This window comes from Triturus cristatus, chromosome 12 (assembly GCF_964204655.1).
Source record: "Triturus cristatus chromosome 12, aTriCri1.1, whole genome shotgun sequence".
Classification (NCBI taxonomy): Eukaryota; Metazoa; Chordata; class Amphibia; order Caudata; family Salamandridae; genus Triturus; species Triturus cristatus.
The window spans coordinates 756,209,908-756,227,814 of record NC_140595.1 but is presented as its reverse complement, the minus strand read 5'-3'; the positions used below and the strand labels follow the sequence as shown (position 1 = coordinate 756,227,814).

The window sequence follows — 17,907 nt, the reverse complement described above, 5'->3', positions numbered from 1 at the left end:
TGGTTTACAAGTAGTGCAAATGTTCGCTGTAGCGGGTTGGGGCCTCCTGGCACAATGTGCACAGCAGAGTGGGGGCTTGGTGGGCCGAGATGGCCAAATTCAAGTGTATGGCCAAGTTCAAGAGTTCAAATGTAATCTGGTGCATATCTTCTTTACCGCCTTTGACAGGCCAAGGCCACTAAAGTGTACGGCCAAGCTCAAGTTCAAGTGTAATGTTGTGCCTAATTGCCCGGCAGCCTTCGTCAAGTTAATACCACTAAAGAGTGATGCTTTGATAATTGTATATCCAAAAGGGATACTGTTACTCTCGTGTTGGTCACTGGTGAATTACCCGTTTCGTGAATAAAAAGGCTACGCCATGAACAACACGCTCTGTTTCTGAGAGTCCTTGGGCAAATGGGAAGAGTGAATGTCACGATGTGCGCCTACTAAGACTCTTGGGGAGCAGGTAGACTTCCGAGTTCCCAGCTCCCAACAAAGAAGCAACAAAGAAGCAAACATCTGGAAGACATAGGATGTAACATCAGTCCGGTCTGCCTGGTACAGCCTCGTTACAAGTCAGACCAATATTAGGTTCAAAACAGGTTCTAAATGACTACAGTTAGCATAAATGATTATATCAAATGCATTTTCTTTCATATTGAATATATTATTATAATTCAGGTACATTTACGGGTGGCTCTCTTTAACCCTTTCGCTGCGGCGGGAATTCCGCCGCAGTGCTGGGGGGTGCAGGGGGGCAGCGCGGTGGCGCTGTGCTCATGACGGAGCCGCTCCGTCATGAGCCACGGTTGAGCTGTGCTCATGACGGAACGGTTCCGTCATGACTCCGCCCATTTGCGTTGTCCCCCCGCACAGGCGGGGAAACAGCGCCGCATAGGCGGAGCGGCCGCCAACGGCCGTGACATGACGGAACCGTTCCGTCATGAGCACACGGCAACCGTGGCTCATGACGGAGCGGCTCCGTCATGAGCGTGCAAGGGGTTAAAGAGAATATATAGCCACTTACTGCTTTTGGAAAATAGCAATGCATGCATATCAATACAGTTAAACACACGTTGAATATATTGGGTGCATATAAAGAGTGAGACGCTAAATTACACTGCTCCACAAGTCAGACATGCTTTTGGGTCTGCGTATTTTCAAGTCCTTTGTTTCATTATTTCTAATATTTGTTACTTTTGTCGAATTAAAAGGACTACATTTACCATTAAGCTCTTTGCACCTGATTTTAAAAAAAATGTCATTTTTAGTCGATATGGTGCGGTTGGACGAGTGCACATAATTATCATTGAGAAAATATTGTTTTCAGCTAGAATCGAAAATACAATTATTGTGAAAGAAAAGAGGAGTTATCAGAGATGGCTCATCTTTCTCTTGAAGATGACCTCGTGCTGTCTCTAAGCCCTACGGTATTACTGCGGTTATTTGTGAAGTTTAAATCCCAGAAGTAAAACTTTTAAAAAGATGTGGCTCAGGAAATTGCCCTGTGGTCCATAATTGTGAGCGCCACAATCAGGCGTGAAGCGCTCTCCTGAGACGCAGGGCCCGCGGTGGCGAGGAGCCGTGGCTATAAAGCCGGAGAAATGCTGGATGTGCGTCAGAAGGGATGAACCGTGCGCGGGCATCTGATCTGTCAGGGCAGCCACCTGACTCACTTTAAATAAAGGGCACTGTTATATAGTCTGTATTGTCCTAGTGTTACGTTATCAATTGTTTTGACGTAGTGTTGAATAAAACCAAACTCTGGGATTCGAGCTGTATCACAATTAAAAAGCAACTAAGACAATTCAACAGATTTCGTCAAAATGTCCAAACGAAATTGTTAGGCTACTCAAGCGAGCAATGGTCAGACTTGCTTTTGAAAGCAGGCAAAACCATGCTCCTCTCCCAGAAGGGGGTATTCTATGTTGTTATGTCCAGTCTGGTCTCTGTTTCTTCCCGACAAAGCAACCACACAGGCTGCCATCTTGAAAGACCGGAAGTCACGGGTGTTGTCATTCCAGGTGAGGTTCTGATTGGAGGAGTTCTGCCTGTCCACGATGACAGGATTTACCCTGACACCCCCTTCACAGCACAGCCAGCTCAGCTCATCTGCCAGAGGTAAGTTCATCCGCGGGGCTTTATGGCAAGGATCAAAGGTTGACAACCTCCCCCACTCCTATGACATCATTGATTCATTCATTTCAGCCTTTGGACAAATGTTGCAATTCGTAAAAGCGGATTCAAACTTTTAATCATCCAAGCTTGATATACTTGTTATTAAAATCACCTGTTTAGATCTGTGCAATAACAACGACTTCAACGCCAGCAGTGATAATATTTTGCTTAGAAAAGTTAGTTACTTTTGCAAATAATTTGTGTTCTTCTTTGCCTGGGGAAATCACTGCTTCTTAAAGGGAGGTTACACTAGATGTGTTTTGCCTGTATGGAAGTTGCAATTCAGTCTGTACAAAGCACACTGCTTAATGCAAGACTCTGTGCAGAATGTGGTCACCTCTGGTTTGGAGAGGAGCTGTGCGAGACACTGCCGTGGTGGTCGGCCATGAGTTATGGGCCTAGTTCACCTTTGCTCAGATAGCACCCTGGGCAAAAACCCCTTGCCCACCTCATCTTTAAATGTCAGTGTTCTGGGAACATGGAAGGGCTCAGGGAGGGTGAGCTGGACAAGAGAGAGGAGAAAAACAGACTGCAGCAATGGTTAGCACGTGTTCCTTTAGAGTCCGGCTGGGGGGAGATTGCTGCAGGCTACTCATATGCCACTCTGAACATCAGTACCGCAGGCTTGGGCCCGGCTTCCCAATGCCAGAGGCCGGCCCTGGTGGCAGGGCGATTGTCAAACGTCTCTTCAACTAGGTGCATCATCAAAGCTTTCTTCAAGCATTGAAGTTTAGGGTTGTCCCTCAAAGATGTTCACATTAGCCAACCAACAGCCTGGGCCACAGCACTCTAATCTGTAACTTTCAGCTGTCTCTTTACTTGAGTTTCTCTAGTCTACTAATTTGAAGTTGCTTATGTTGGTATTCTAAACCTGTAGCACATCAATGAAAGCCTAAATGTTATGCTTTGTTCTACCGCAAGTCAGTGGAGATCAATGAAGGGCGATTTGATGTGACACAGCTTCCTAAAATTACGGCTAAAATAGCTGCTTGGACTTTTATTCTTTGTAGAGTTTACAAGGATTCTCATGACTATAACCAGATCTCTGTTCTATATTGTTTGTGATTATTAGCGGTGGTAATTATTAATATTTATTTTTGTATTTATGTTTTCATTGATTTATTTGAGAGTTTTGCTCAGTGCCACATGCATCATTTTGCTTACCTCATAGTGCTGAAAGTAAAGTATTGGGAGCAGAAAGTTGTTTTTGGATGGGTCTCTGGAGGTGGTATAAGCCAAATAGTGACATGAACTCTTGTATAAAGTTCTTCACTTACAATCTATTTTCTGGATAAAGTCCAATTGCAGACAAGAATACAAAGATAAAAAAAAAATTCTGAACTTCTTGTAGTTTGATTCAGCTCTCAGGTTTAGGTTCATGGCCTTTCAAAGTCTAGAGCTCTGGGATTCCAAGAATCTGCCTCGAAGTTTCATCCTTCTGAAAGTACATTTATTGTTGGGTCTTATCTATTAAGATGTGGAATGAGAAGTTTTGTTGGTACAAGCTTGGAAGAGATGTTTTGGATGACTGAACTGTAAATTCCGGGGATGCTGCTACATGCTACGGCTCACAGAGTTTTGTAATAAAGTGGTAGACTAGGATTCTATTAGTGGCCAAGTATCATGTGAATAGGGAGGAAACAGGCGTGTTTCAGATAATATTGAGGTCAGGGATGGACTAGGCTGACCAGAGTTACAAAGGTCGAGTTTGTGGTTTGAGGTTGTTTAGGTAAATTGCATTGACTATGATAAGGATTCGAGGGGGAGCACAGTATATGATAACTAAGGGTCTAGATAGTGCTAGTAAATATAGGGGGCCTGAGGGTCCTAATTGTGTGGTAAACAAAGGACGATAGAGGTTAAAACAGGGTCAAAAGAGGATGAAGCATGTATGTGGCAATAAATGTGGCGGAACCACGGGACCCCATTTTTGTAGCTAAAAAGCTAAGGAGAAGGAATACGATGATTAACAGTGCACTTAAATATGGAGAAATGAGAAGTACAGAATTTGACTATAATTATCTAACTTTTAACCATGAATATCTAACTTATTGATTAATCAGGAGCCTTGAAAGCTACTGACTGACCCTTGTCTATTTTAGGCTTATGGAAGTTGCTAACTGGTCGGTTGTAATCTTAACAATCTCAAGGATGGAAACCCTAACACACTTACCGTCGCATTCTCCATTATTGGTTTCCTTTTCTCTTGACAAGGTGTTTTGTTCAAGAGGGGCTTCTCCTGGAGCTCTTTGTGAGATATCATGTGTCTCCCTAAATTCAGATGGCACTAGTTTATATAGGTAAATCAGATTCTTAACAAATCTTTCCCCAAATCTCTATATCAACAGGAGAGGGTTAGTACTATGTTATTTTATCAACACACCCCTTTCACATGAATAACAAAAACCCAAGAGTTCTCTAAGGAACGCTCTGAATCTATAATGCTAGCATGTTTCTGCTCTTACAAGTGTCCATACAGTTTGTGTGTATTCATCAGGACAAATCCTAACTTGGATATGGTCCCAAATAATAGTCACAATGGCCTAATATTAGTGCAACATAAAATTATAAGGTTACACCTTATCTTCATTGTAGCCAGTGTATATGAGAGGGAACTTCTCTTGATATTGGGCCACTTTAAAGGAGGATATGAGGGAGTTACTCTCTTGCAAAGACAGTTTCCTGGTGTCCAGCATGCTTTGTCACTAAGACATGTATAAGTATAAAGTATAAAAGAAGCTTGTTAAGCACTCGAATACCAAAGGTGTCTTGGCGCTATGGTGTGTGAGGTCGGCAGGAGAACAGGATTAGTACTGGACCTGGAACAGGCGATGTTTCAACATTTTTCTGAAAAGGGCATAATTGGGTTGCAGTCGCATCTCCACAGGCAGGTGATTCCATAGTCTTGCTGCACACGTGCCAAAAGAGCAACCGCCCCATCTCGCAAATTTAAATCTGGAAGTACAGATAAAGCCTAGGTTAGCAGACCGCAAAGCGCGAGGCGGGAAGTAGGGTCTAAATCTATCACTTACATCATTAGCGCCACCCCCAAAACGGGCCCGGTGAACCAAATAGAGAGCCTTAAACTTGATCCTCTGTTGGACCGGAAGCCAGTGCAAATATTTCCTACCTTCAGAGGTGGGACAACCCCTGGGCAGGTTCAGAATGACCCAAACAGCAGCATTCTGCAAGGACTGGATTTTTCCCACCTGAAACTTATCCATCCCCAAAAACATGGCGTTGCAGTAGTCCACTACACAAAATGGTATCAGTTCCTATGATTGGCAGTACCAGAGTGGTGAGCTGCCTGAGGGGTTGGGAAGATAGTGGTGGTAGGTAAGGTTCGTGGTGATGTCTCTGGTGTAGGCCAGGTACTCCTAGGTGGTTTTCCAAGTGCCCTCACACACCCTTGCGGGTGCAAAGCATCATCATCGGGCGTTGCTCCTCGTGGGGGTGGCGCTGCAGTCCCTCACGGGCCCTTCAAGAGGGCTCTCTTTCGGAGATCTTTTGATTGGAGTAGCCGTAGTTGTGCGTGCGGGTGTGTGGGGATGGTGGGTGATGTGGTGAGGCTAAAAAGACCTATAGGAACCCCAAGTAGTTTATTAATGAGTCCTATGGGTCTGGTTAAAATCTAACGGGGAGTGATGCCTGAATAGTACTCAGGAAAAGTAGGGGGAAAGGTAGGTAGTTCTGTTACTCTCGACCCGTATATAGTGAAGTTAGAGTGAGAGTGAGAACGTGTGGTGGGTGGTCAACATGTTTCGCGCTTCCCAACGGTCCCTAACGGATCCGTAGCGCTTCGTCAGGACCAAAAGAAAAATGAAAACAAAAATAATAGATATAGGTCAATACGTATCCTATGTATCCATAGTTAGGGGGTCCCGTTGTATTCGAGTCCCTAAGCGCGAACCTAAAAGGAGAGGGAGGGGAACAAAGAAGGAATAGGGAGACAAAAAAGGCAAGCTGTAGTGGTCAGCAACAAATCCAGGGGGTGTGATACATATCCCTGGTGTCAAAACCCTTCCGTGCGGGGAAATACTCGCATGATGGTTGTGCCACATGCCAAGGGAGAGGGGTGGGTGCAAGAAAGACTTATAGATCTATCGACTCTGTGGGTGTATTGGTCGCGCAGACTAACTCAATGCGAAGCGCATGCATTGTGGACAAATCCACAGTGCTGAGTTCATGCATGGTCATAGAGGGAGGCATAACTGAGCATGTTGTGCTGGTGTCTAATAATCGACTGGTGACCAATGGAACTACTTGTTGCCGACATCCCTCGTGGTCTCCCATAGTGCATAGTGAGTCGTGCGGAGTTAGGTGGGGGTCATGACTGCTGTGGTTGAACCGGTGTCTGACGGTCGATATGTGTCAAGTGAGGCAGCTTCATAACGACAAGTCTAGATGTCTAAACATGTGCGATAGGATATAAGAGCCGGTGAGATGACTCAGCAGTTACCAGTGCACGAAACTATTCTACGTGGTGGGGGGGCGGCAAGCTGGCGTGAGTAGTAACGCTGGTAGACCTACCCAAAGGAATTAGGGTCCAGGCTATACCGGATAAAGATCAACTGGGGCGCGGGGCGCCAGCTAAAAAAAGGGAGGACAACCAGCGTAGGATTAGCAATAACACTGCGGGGAAGGTGGGAGGGGGAAGAGGGAGAGAGGAAACATATTAGTTTAAAAGAGCCCTGTGGCTGACTGAGCAAGGTAATGATAGTACAAACAGAGCTCAGTACGGTAGCTGAAGTCAGGTACTTACTTAAGCCCCGGGAATTCTTCTCTGAACACCTACGTGCCTCCAGGATCGCCGGTAGTCGACTAAGTTTGGAGGCACAATTTATGTCCAAAGTTAATTGGATACTAGACCCGGAGCAGCGATGATTGGGCACTCAACCCGGAACAGCTGGGTGTGTCGGAGAAACAGTAGGAGGACTGTCTTTCCACATAGCTCTGTGTGGCGGCCATGTTGGAATGGTCCCACACTCGACAAAAGGTAAATAAAGTAAGTCAGGGGTATAATGGTGTAGGAGTAACCGTACCGAGGAATATTCAGAATAGGACACATGAGGGTGTATCGACAGTTGTACGTAGAGACTAGACCCAAATAGAGATGTCTCGTGATATCGCAGTGAGATGGTAGACTGGTAATCCCCCTAACCTCTGTGGTTGGAACGTCGGCCATCTTGAAACGGGTCTAAGGAATACAAAAGTGTGTATATGGTTTAGAAGATGGGGTGGTCTTCATTAAGGTACAGGGGTTATGGATGGCGGGTATAGTATAGTAGGGTCCGTCCCTGATGTACGCGTGTCATCGTATAGGTATCTCTATGTCAAAGATCTGAGATGACACGTGAGGGGGTGTACACAGGTGGTGCATCCGTACTGCGCCCGTGTGGTGGTCCCACAATGTCAGGCAGTAAAGTGAGGTACTAATCACCCATTAATTTGTGGGAAGGGAGCGTCGGCCATTGTGGGTCCAAGATACTGTACAAGTTAATGTGTCAGTAGAATGACTAGTTGTGTTTGGTTGCACATAGGTGTGGTCGTAGATGAATGTGATTGATCAGAAAGGTACTCATAATCTGACATTCAATGTTGTAGGTGGTGACAATTCTTTAGTGAGGGTCCGAAGGCTACAGGTGTCTGCACACCGAACCTCTCATGTGTCCACACATTTTTTGAAGCTGTAGTTCTAATTACAAGTGGGAGGAGACCCGTAGTATAGGTCTGGAGATAGAAGCTTAAAGGGTGAAGGTCCGGTGGGTACCGGTAATAACACATAAACCCTCTCATGTGTCCACTCATAAAAACTGCAATAATCTATATGCACATGGTCAGAAAGCCGTAGAAATGGTGTGGGAATAGAGCATGGGGTCAGGGCTACTGTCAGAGCATGAAGATGTCGGGCCTGCAGAGGATGGCAGAATAGGGCTATGATGGCCGATGTTATGGATTGAGGGAACTCCATGGGATGTCGTCGTTGAGACCTGTGACATCAGTGCGGAGTCTAAAGACCCAGCGTTGTTCTGTTTTGAACAGGTTGGTTGGTGTCCATGAAGGATTGTGGTCAATCACAGTCCATTTGAGACTGTCAGGGGAGTGGTTGTGTTCCAGGAAATGATTCTGCAGTCTGGTCTGTGTTTTCTTGCACCGTATTGTGCTTTTGTGTTCTCCGATGCGGGTTTTGACAGGTCTAGTTGTCATGCCTATGTATCGGAGTCCGCACGGGCAAGAAATCAGATAGATGCAGTTCTTGGTGTTGCAGTTGGTGTGGCGTCTTAATTGCCAAGGTCTAGAAAGGCCTAGGTCCAACTCTTTCACAGGTTTGGTCTGGGGGCAGACAGTACAGGAGCCACATGGGAAATGGCCTACAACCGGGGGTAGTGCCCACAGAGTTTCTCGTGGTTTAGAGTTCGTTCTGGGGCGAGTATGCACCAAGATGTCTCTTAAGTTCTGAGTACGTTTGAACGAAAAGAGGGGGCAGGGACCGGGGTCAAAGGAACCAGTTTTAAGTATTTTCCAATGACGTTTCACTATCCTCTGGATGTTGTTTGAGAGAGGGGTGAAAGATGTCACGCAGGTCAGTGCCAGGTTCTCTGATTTAGTCTTTGTTTCTAGCAGTGCATCACGGTTGTTATTCCTGGCCCTTTTGTGAGCTGTTTTAATGATGCTGGTGGGATACTTCCTTGTCATGAGATTCTTTTCCAGGATGGCTGCTTGTGCTTCGAACTCATTGAGGGTGTTACAGTTCCTTCTCAATCTGAGAAACTGACCTACAGGGAGGTTGTCCCTCAATGCTTTCGGGTGGTGGCTCTGATAGAGTAGGAGGCTATTCCTATCAGATGGTTTCCTGTAGTTCGTAGTTAGTAAGCAGCCATCTTTCAAGGATATAGAGAGATCCAGGAAGGGAATCGACTCATGAGAGTGGGTACCTGTGAATTTGAGGAAAGGATTGATGGTATTCATCCATGCGAAGAAAGCAACACATTCATCTGTACTTAGGAGCGCTGGTACAGGACCTTCTTCTTAACTCTTGCTCCTGGTCCCCCTCTTAGTGTGATAACGTTGCAGTAGTCCAGTCTGGACATGAATAAAGCGGCCATCACAGTCTTCTGGAGCGCCAAAGGAATATACGGGAGAATTTTTCGCAGGGTTTTTAAAAGAAAGAAGCATGATGAAGTTAGGCTGTTGACCTGGGCAGACATATCTAGTTTATCATCAAAGATCACACCCAGGTTCCTTACCTTAGTGACCGGGAGGGGGCACTGCTCAGCCTCCGAAGGCCACCAGAGAGAATTCCAGATTGAGGGACCTTTCCCAAACTCCATCACTTCAGTCTTTTCAGTATTGATTTTTAAGAAACTCAGGCGCATCCAATTCATCACGTCAACAAGACAAGCGTGAAACTTGGCCGCAATTTGGTCAGGGTGATCCACAGTTGATATTACTAACTGTGAATCATCCGCATAGGACACCAGCATAAAGCCATGTTGTCTGACCAAACTAGCCAACGGTCTGACATAGATGTTGAAAAGGGTCGGAGACAAAGCCGACCCTTGTGGGACACCGCACGGTAGGGAAAAATTGGCCGAATGTAGTCCGGCCCATTGTAGACTTTGTGTACGATTGTCCAAGAAGGACGCAAAAAGGGCCAAAGCACGGTCCACAATCCCAACCCCCTTTAAACGCCGCAGCAACACCTCATGGTTGACGGTATCGAACGCAGCGGACAGGTCCAGAAGGACGAGCACCCTGTCTCTGCTTCTAGACAAGATTGTTCCCAACAAATTGTTTTGTGAGCTAAGTAATAATTAATGGTGAGAGCACTGGATGTCAGAATTGTAGTGGTGATAAGTGTAGGGGGACAAAGGTCAGGATTTTACTGATAATCAGGGGAATGGAAGATAAACCTTATGGGGTAATTGTAGAGGACCCCAGTAGGAGGATAGCAGTAATGCATACAGAAGAAATGAGAGACAGGAATCTAAAGGTAAATCTAGATAGATTGATCACATGTTTGGCGATAAATTATAGTGGCACTTACGGTCATGAATGTGATGTGAAGAACAAGGTAATAATGACCATCCTTGTGCCATGAAGAGTGTGTTTCTGGGATGAAGAGTGTGCTAATGGATGACAATAGGACAGATAGTCATGACTGTATGGCTCTAGGTGAGCATAGTCAAGATTCTGGAAATAAAAGCTATGATGTTGAGGTCAATGGATAAAATTATTAATGCAAGAAGTAAGCTAATGAAGCCCAAGTATACTAAATTCCCTTAAATAGTAGTAGGCATGTATGGTCAATGCTGTTTACCATTGTTTCAGGATGTTTTATAACGTGATAGGAAGGTTTGAGGATTATACGTTGAGTGGCATACATAATATGGGTCCATAAGCTGTTAGTCAATGGCAAACAAAGCAAAAGACAGGAATGTACCCTAAATTGCAATGTGGTAAACAACACTAGTCAAAGGGAGTCTGCATTTTGGTGGCAAATGGTAGGATGTCAGCCAATACTTGATACAGGGGTGTGGTCAGAAATTTAATGTAGGACAGGGAGTCAGGTTTGTGGTGATAAGTAGGTATTTGGTTTAATGGAATATTAATAATGGCTGGGTGTACTTAGTTTCAGGAGAGTGTACGGAATGGATGGAGGAACTGATGGTTCCAAATTAATCGATAAATTCAATGGGTACTGAGTAATACGTTTGTGGGCTGAAAAAGCAGATGATAGTGAGAGTCACATTTGGGCTATGGATTATAGAAACATATGTGACAGGAAAGTGATGGGTACAAATAGTGAGAATTGTGTTGTAATTGGAATGAGACAATTATGGTGTCCATTGTTTGACAGCGGGCATAGTTTGAAGTCATCCAGAGAGTTTGCAAGGTATGTCGACACCCTTCTATAATGTATTTGAAGTTTTATATTTATTGCTTAATTCTGAAATACATTTTTTAGCATGTTTGATGTGTAAACACTACATACCCTGGTTGAGGTGGATTGAAAGAAGGAGGGCCCAAATGCCAGGTATCACTAACTTTATTCTTGCCTCTTTGCCTATACGTCCTACTTAGATTGTACAGTTGGTGAGCATCTGTGACCTGCCATATAAGTATAAGGCAGTCAAAGTTTAAACATTGGAAGAGGCACTCTCTGAAGTTCTGGAGACCATTGTCCTGACCTATATTGACCAATGAACTTGAATGATTACAAGGATGTGCCCCATACTCTGGTTCAGAGAATGCTGCCTTTCACTGGATTGCTTCCTGAGTGAATGTGAGAGTCTCTGATCCCACAAAATGTTTTCCATGTTTTTCTTTTTCCAGATATTCTTACAAGCAGAGCCCAGTCTCTGCAAATTAGGAGGATTGGATGTGGGAAACTAGCTTTCCCACCCATAGTTACTTATTCTTTGACCCAGGGACGACAAGGAATCAGCACTGAAGGAAACCGTGGTATTTCACTATTGATACATCACATATTTCTATAGCCTCTCCTCCCCATTGAATGACTGAAGATAATAAACTTTGTATTATGCCCAGAAATCTGCGAACAGTGGCTAGAAAATTCAAACTCTTCCCTATTGGTTTACCTAGGCCATTGGGCTCTGGGATCCTTTTATTGAAATGACCTAATGTGTTAATCATGTTATTTGAACCGCAGAAGGTGCTATGATATTTTGTTCTTTAGTGTATATATACATACCTTTACCTACATGTAAACAAAATGCCTAGCATATTCCATTGGGGTAAGTCTTAGTCTAGTAAACATTTTTTTCTGCCCAGGGATATATGATCTATTAATTTTGAGATTTGATAAGCTGAGTTAAAGGAGAGTATCTTTGTTTCATTTATTGGGCAGAGGGAGAGACTGATTGGTTGAAACACATACATTATTTTGTGAAGAATTTTCTGACATTAACACATTATTGGAAATGAAGAGAGTGGACATAAAATCCTGGCCTGTCATTTGATAGGTGGGCTGGTGTCAGCATATTTGTTTAGAAGCAATAAACAGCATGGGTTTACTATTTCATTTCAATGTCTTATTGATGTACTCCAATGTTGAGGTTGGTGTGCACCGGTGGGATGAGGGTTTGGACCTTTTGGGATTTGCATTATGCTGGCTGTGTATTACTTCTCAGTGTTTCTTATCACTGTGCTTCAAGGCATTTTGACATGAAAGTACCTGTAACCATCGCATACACACTACGTTTTGGTAACCCCATGACAGAATGCTATTGTATTTGCTTGTATAAAACTAATAAAATACTTTAGAATAAAAAAAAAGCAATAACTAGAGGCTGTCTACATGTAACTTGAGTGAGGATTTCATATTAATAAAACCTAATCTACACTTTAACCACACCATAGAGAGCTTTTAAATCTAAATCAATAGTCTGAGACTGTACACACTTTAAGATATGGGAAATATTAAAAGAATTGATCATTTCAATTTATCACATGCAGAACACAATTTGTTGCACAATTTAAGCAATTGCATACAATTGATATTACATCTGCAGAAAAAAGTGGGATCCCCGTAATATTAGATATAGATGATGATGGTATTCAGGAGGATTAATGTCAGCTAAACATCAGCAGAACAAATTGCAGGCTCCATGCTAATCATCTCTTGGAATGTATTTATATCTTTGGACATAAAATTAATATTGATTTGACAAAGGCTTGCTAACCGTAAAGATATCAAAGAGTAGCTTCAGTTCCTAAAATTTACCTACTAGACAACAGAAAGAGAGACCAATAGTTTCTGTATTGAAAACGTAATGGAGAATCTTTTAGTTCATGTTACCAGTTGTTTGTCAGGAATGTATATGAAATTAACATTTTACATAAAAGATACTAAAGGTGTATTGATTCCTTTTCAGGATTTTTCTTGGGAAACTGAGATGTGGTTGGTGTTTTTAAATGTATCTTTAAAAGTTTCAAATAATCACCAAGAAGGTTTACCTGGATTAACATCTTCTTGAACATGGTTTATGAAGCGTAGTAAGACGTGCTTACATTTAATTGATTTTACATTAATTCATAACTTCATGTTTAATGGTGATTTCTTTGTACAACTGTACTGAATCACAATGGGATGTAAATTTCCACCATCCTTTGTGAATTTTGCCATGGAATGGTGGGAACAAGAACGTTATAATCTATTGTACAAATAAATCATTTAGGATGCAGTATAGAATGCCAGTTTTAAACCTGATGGAGGACATGCCCTATGTCAAAAACATGCCACGTTGGTGTGGTGCTAATAGCACTGACTTCACCTTCTTCGTTGTTGCTTTGTGTGTAGCAACTATAGAATTACATATAAACTGATTTTTCTGCTTTGAAATGGGTATAAATAAAGTGAATCTCCATGTCCCATTTTGAAAAATCCAGCACTGTATCTACAAGTAGGGCTTCAACTTGTCTTTTGCCATGCAAGGCTGGATACAGACAAGCTACAATGGGACACTTAAATCCCATTCTTTTTTATTCACATACCTTTGCAGACTAATGCTAAGAATGTCTCTATGGTTTAGCTAATGCTAGCAGAATCCGCAAGAGGCGACTAATTGGATGCAAACTTTGAGTAACCAGCACTTTACCATACTATCAGTAGGTCTTGACCTAAAGGCTTAGAATGACACTTTGCAATAGTTAGTGTATATAGGGGGTGGAGATCAGGCTTTGCATAGTCAGAGGTAGCTTAAGCAATAAAACCGAATTACATGGTGGGTATGGCAAATTTGCGGAGATAAAAAATGACTTGACCCATCCATCGAACAAGCCAAAACAGGCTACACAACCTAGGAGATAATTATTTATTTAGTCTTCATTTTGAGGTTCTTGGTATTTCCTGACATTACATATATGACATAATATACTATATAGAGAAATAAGAGGTACACGAAATGTACAGGATAAAACACGTATACTTATCATGTTCGGAGATGAAAAGACATATACAAAATTGCATTGTACAAATCAGGTACTGGACCCCAACATGGGCAGAGAAAAATAGCTAACATCTACCAAGACAGAACGATAGAGGGAGATATTAGGGGATAAGATGATTTGGGGAGGGTGAGGAATAAAAAAAGAAAATTCTGTAACTCAAAAGCCCATATTAGTACAGTCAAAGGTATCAAACAGATTCCATAGGCATTGGAGCACCGGCGCAGATGAGATAAAGGAGAGATGAGGAAATTAGAAGATTATAGATGCAAAGGAATGAGACACTTATTTTTTTATTTGGCCTTTCTGAATAGCATTGAACATCACCTTGATAAATTCATGGTGTTGGAAATGAAAAAGTAAATCAAATAAATAGATTGAATGTGAGATGGGAGTTAATGTTCAGGTAGTTATGGGAACTGGTCCTGGATCCAGAATTCATCAGTCCACTCTCATGGTGGGGTAGATGTCTAGTCAAAGTTTTTTTTTTTACTTTGATTTCTAGACATTTTTTAATTGAAGATTCTTTTTCACAAAGAGAATCTGTAAAGTAACAGACCACCACAGTTTTGGATATTCAGCCCCAAAATATCTGCATTCATGTATGAGTCTTTTGAATGATTGCTGTTTGATTTTGATGGCTAGAAGTGGATATGGAGTTCCTAGTAGGAATTTCATGCAGAACTATATTTCAAAAAACAATAAATAACATTCAGAACTGGCTTAACACGATTATGTCCACACAAATAAAAATACATTTTCTCTGCTTGGTTCCGTAATTTGAGTATCATTGGTGATGAGTTTTATCATTATTGATGAGTTTTTTCGAAGGCTATATAGGTCATAATCATAATACGGTAGTCCAGATGTACTATCGCCATGGATCGAGTCAGCTCTATTTGATGATCAGCCTTGAGGAATTGTTTTGTGGGTGATATAAATGTTGACATTTTACAACCTTACCATTGGTGAGCCAGTGTGAGATTTGAGTAAAATATGATTTCCAGATTTCTCATGTGCTGCAAAGTAGCAAGAGGAGTATATAATAAAGAGTTGAACAAATTCATTAATTTTAACCTCTATGTCCAGATGGTCCTTTGGAGCTTGGGGGAGAACGCCATGGTAAACTGTGTCAAAAGCTGAGAATGCACATGGCATTGTCACTGTTTTGAAGCATGGCAATGCCAATACTGTGTTCAGACCTGCAGTTGAATTAACTTGTGGCTAGTGCTTATTTTCAAGGAACTTGGGGTGTCATGCATTTTTCAATAATTTTGAAAGCAGAGGAAGGTCAGAAATAATGTGATAGATTTGTTACTATTGTCTATATTATGGAACTCCTTTTAATGTCTGTGGAAGGCAGAGTCAGCCTTGTCAGGATCCATTCTTGCAACTCTGAAAACACAGTATTTAGCACCTGTGAGTGTTTATCTCACTGAGCCATCAGTATGTCAGCATATTCGTATTCCAGACCAGTGCATGTCTAGTGAAGCCATGGATTAGGAGGAAATCTGTGCTGGGGTTTGCATGTCAGGACTGCTGGGCATGGACAGGCTGTTGCCTGCTGTTCCCTGCCAGACCTGTAAGTATGATCAGTGAGACAGAAGGCCATGATGGTGTTGCAGGGACATGAGGGGGATACTGTTTGCTGCAGCTTACATTGCTGAGGGAAGTAAAGGTGAGCCATCACTGTGATTCAAATAGATGGCGGAGTTTGGACATGCTGTTAGTTTGTCAGATGTATTCCTATTTCACATGTGTCCTGTCATCAGAACATGTCTGCATTAGGAAAATATAGTTAAGCCTTTATAGGCAGATTGACTTTTTTCACTTAATATAAACGACTTCGCTCACCTATTTGACTAGTTTTGGTAATGTAAAAATTTCTGTCTGGCTCTATTATTACATTATACCCTGAGTAAAAGGAATATTTCAAATTGGATACTAAGAAATAATGACTTGTTAACTATGGCCTGAAAAATCTTTTGGATTTTCCATATAACATGGGGCCCCAAACTAAGGCCTTAGGTGAGGAAAGGTTCCTTATCTTTAAGGAGGAGACCAGAATCGGGAAGTCAATTCATACGACATCAGTTCTTAACTATTTAGCAATTTCTACAACCCATGGGATGGAGCAGTATTAAATATGGGTGGAAAATCCAGAACATAGGTTGTACCTCACAAGGTTTAGGCTTGATTCAGTCAATTTTTTAGTTGCTTTCCCCATCCCTCGCTCTTGGATTGAATTTTTTCTAGGCTGCCCATGTAATATTATCTCGCCTCAATCAATGGTGCATTTTTTGCCTTTCTGTCCCTTATATAGTAGTCTGAGAGCTCACTTTTCTAAGGCCAATTTTAAAGCACATACACTTTACATCTCACCAAGAGGGGCTGACTTTTTAAAAATGTTTATATACACCAACAATTTGTTTTTCTGTTCTTAATTACATCTCAGCTGCAATTAAATTGAGGAAAAGGTATGCTACATAATAACTCTCTTTTTCAGTTATCTCTGAGATTGTTAAATCACATCTGAAAGATTTCAAACCACCCTATGTGTTTCAATTGGCTGTATTTTGTGTCTGAAATTTGTCATGTTATGATGCAACCTCTCGCTGCTATAAATCACATTTCATGATATTTATTTCAAATGATGTTTTAATTAATGATTAATATTTAAATTTCCATCTTTCTCTTATACATAAAATTTATTTTTAAACCTGTGTTAGTATGGTCATTATTATGACAGAATAAAGACTATCAACTTGACTTGACTTGTCAACTATTTAACATGGAACTTGAGTCATTAAATTAGATTTTCTGCAAAATGTGAGACTAAATTTATCTTCCAGATTTGTGTTTCAGAACTACCAGTTACTCCAAGCCATGCTATTTGCAGTTGAGGAGATTAACAGGAACCCCCACTTGCTACCAAACATAACTCTGGGCTTCTGGATATACGACTCATGCTCAGCACTGCAGAGGGCTCTGGAGGGAACCTTGTGGCTCATGACACAGGACAAAATGCCTGTTCCTAACTACCAGTGCCAGAGGACTGCCCAGTTAGCAGGCATCATAGGGGACTTTAGTTCTACACACAGCATCCTAATGGCCAGAGTATTGGGCCTACAAAGATATCCCCAGGTAAGGATCTGAATACAAATTATGCCATCCGCTAGTAGAAGTCTTATAAAAGGTTATTTCACTGTGAACTTTACAGGGATGCACAAACTGTCTATTCATTTATTCAGAGAAAATGCATATTTTCTTACTTGAGAGGACATGAAGGATCTTTAATTACCAGTGTCCTAAAGACTTTGCATCCTTTTTTTCTTGTTGATTTTCAAGGCTCTAGGCAATCCCTGGATCATTGATGCCTTTCAAATAAGCAGGTGACTTTCTGAAGCTATATTAGCATCCAAGATAAGCTGTTCCACTGTCAATGGGCAGCTGACCACAAATAAGTTAACCTGTGGCATAAGTGGAGCACAAATGTCAAAGTCCTATGTAAATATCAAAGAGTGACGGTCCAGAATACATAGTTTTCTAAGCATTTCTTTGTATGACTGATCAATTGATTGGAGTGTTTGCATAACCTCTGACCTGGTTTTAGTATTTTGAAAATGGCACAAAGTCACCAATATGTCTCTGACACACGATGCTTCTTGAAAGTCTCTACTGCTTTAGAATTCCCCTGCCTCACGCTCTGCTTGCAACACAACCAGACCTGGATGTTCAACATTCATCTAGAGCTTACCCCACCATAATAGAATTCAT

The 17,907-nt window shown here is 42.0% G+C and overlaps 1 protein-coding gene across 1 annotated transcript in view; it reads left to right on the top strand.

The window, feature by feature from the left end:
- The first annotated feature begins 1,879 nt into the window (after nt 1–1,879).
- The window catches only part of LOC146782717 (extracellular calcium-sensing receptor-like), a 117,805-nt gene continuing 101,777 nt past the window's right edge, over nt 1,880–17,907 (top strand). The window contains exons 1-2 of the mRNA XM_085637205.1: nt 1,880–2,103; nt 16,983–17,274. Coding sequence (XP_085493331.1) covers nt 1,880–2,103; nt 16,983–17,274 — 516 coding nt within the window. The remainder of the gene's footprint in view (nt 2,104–16,982; nt 17,275–17,907) is intronic.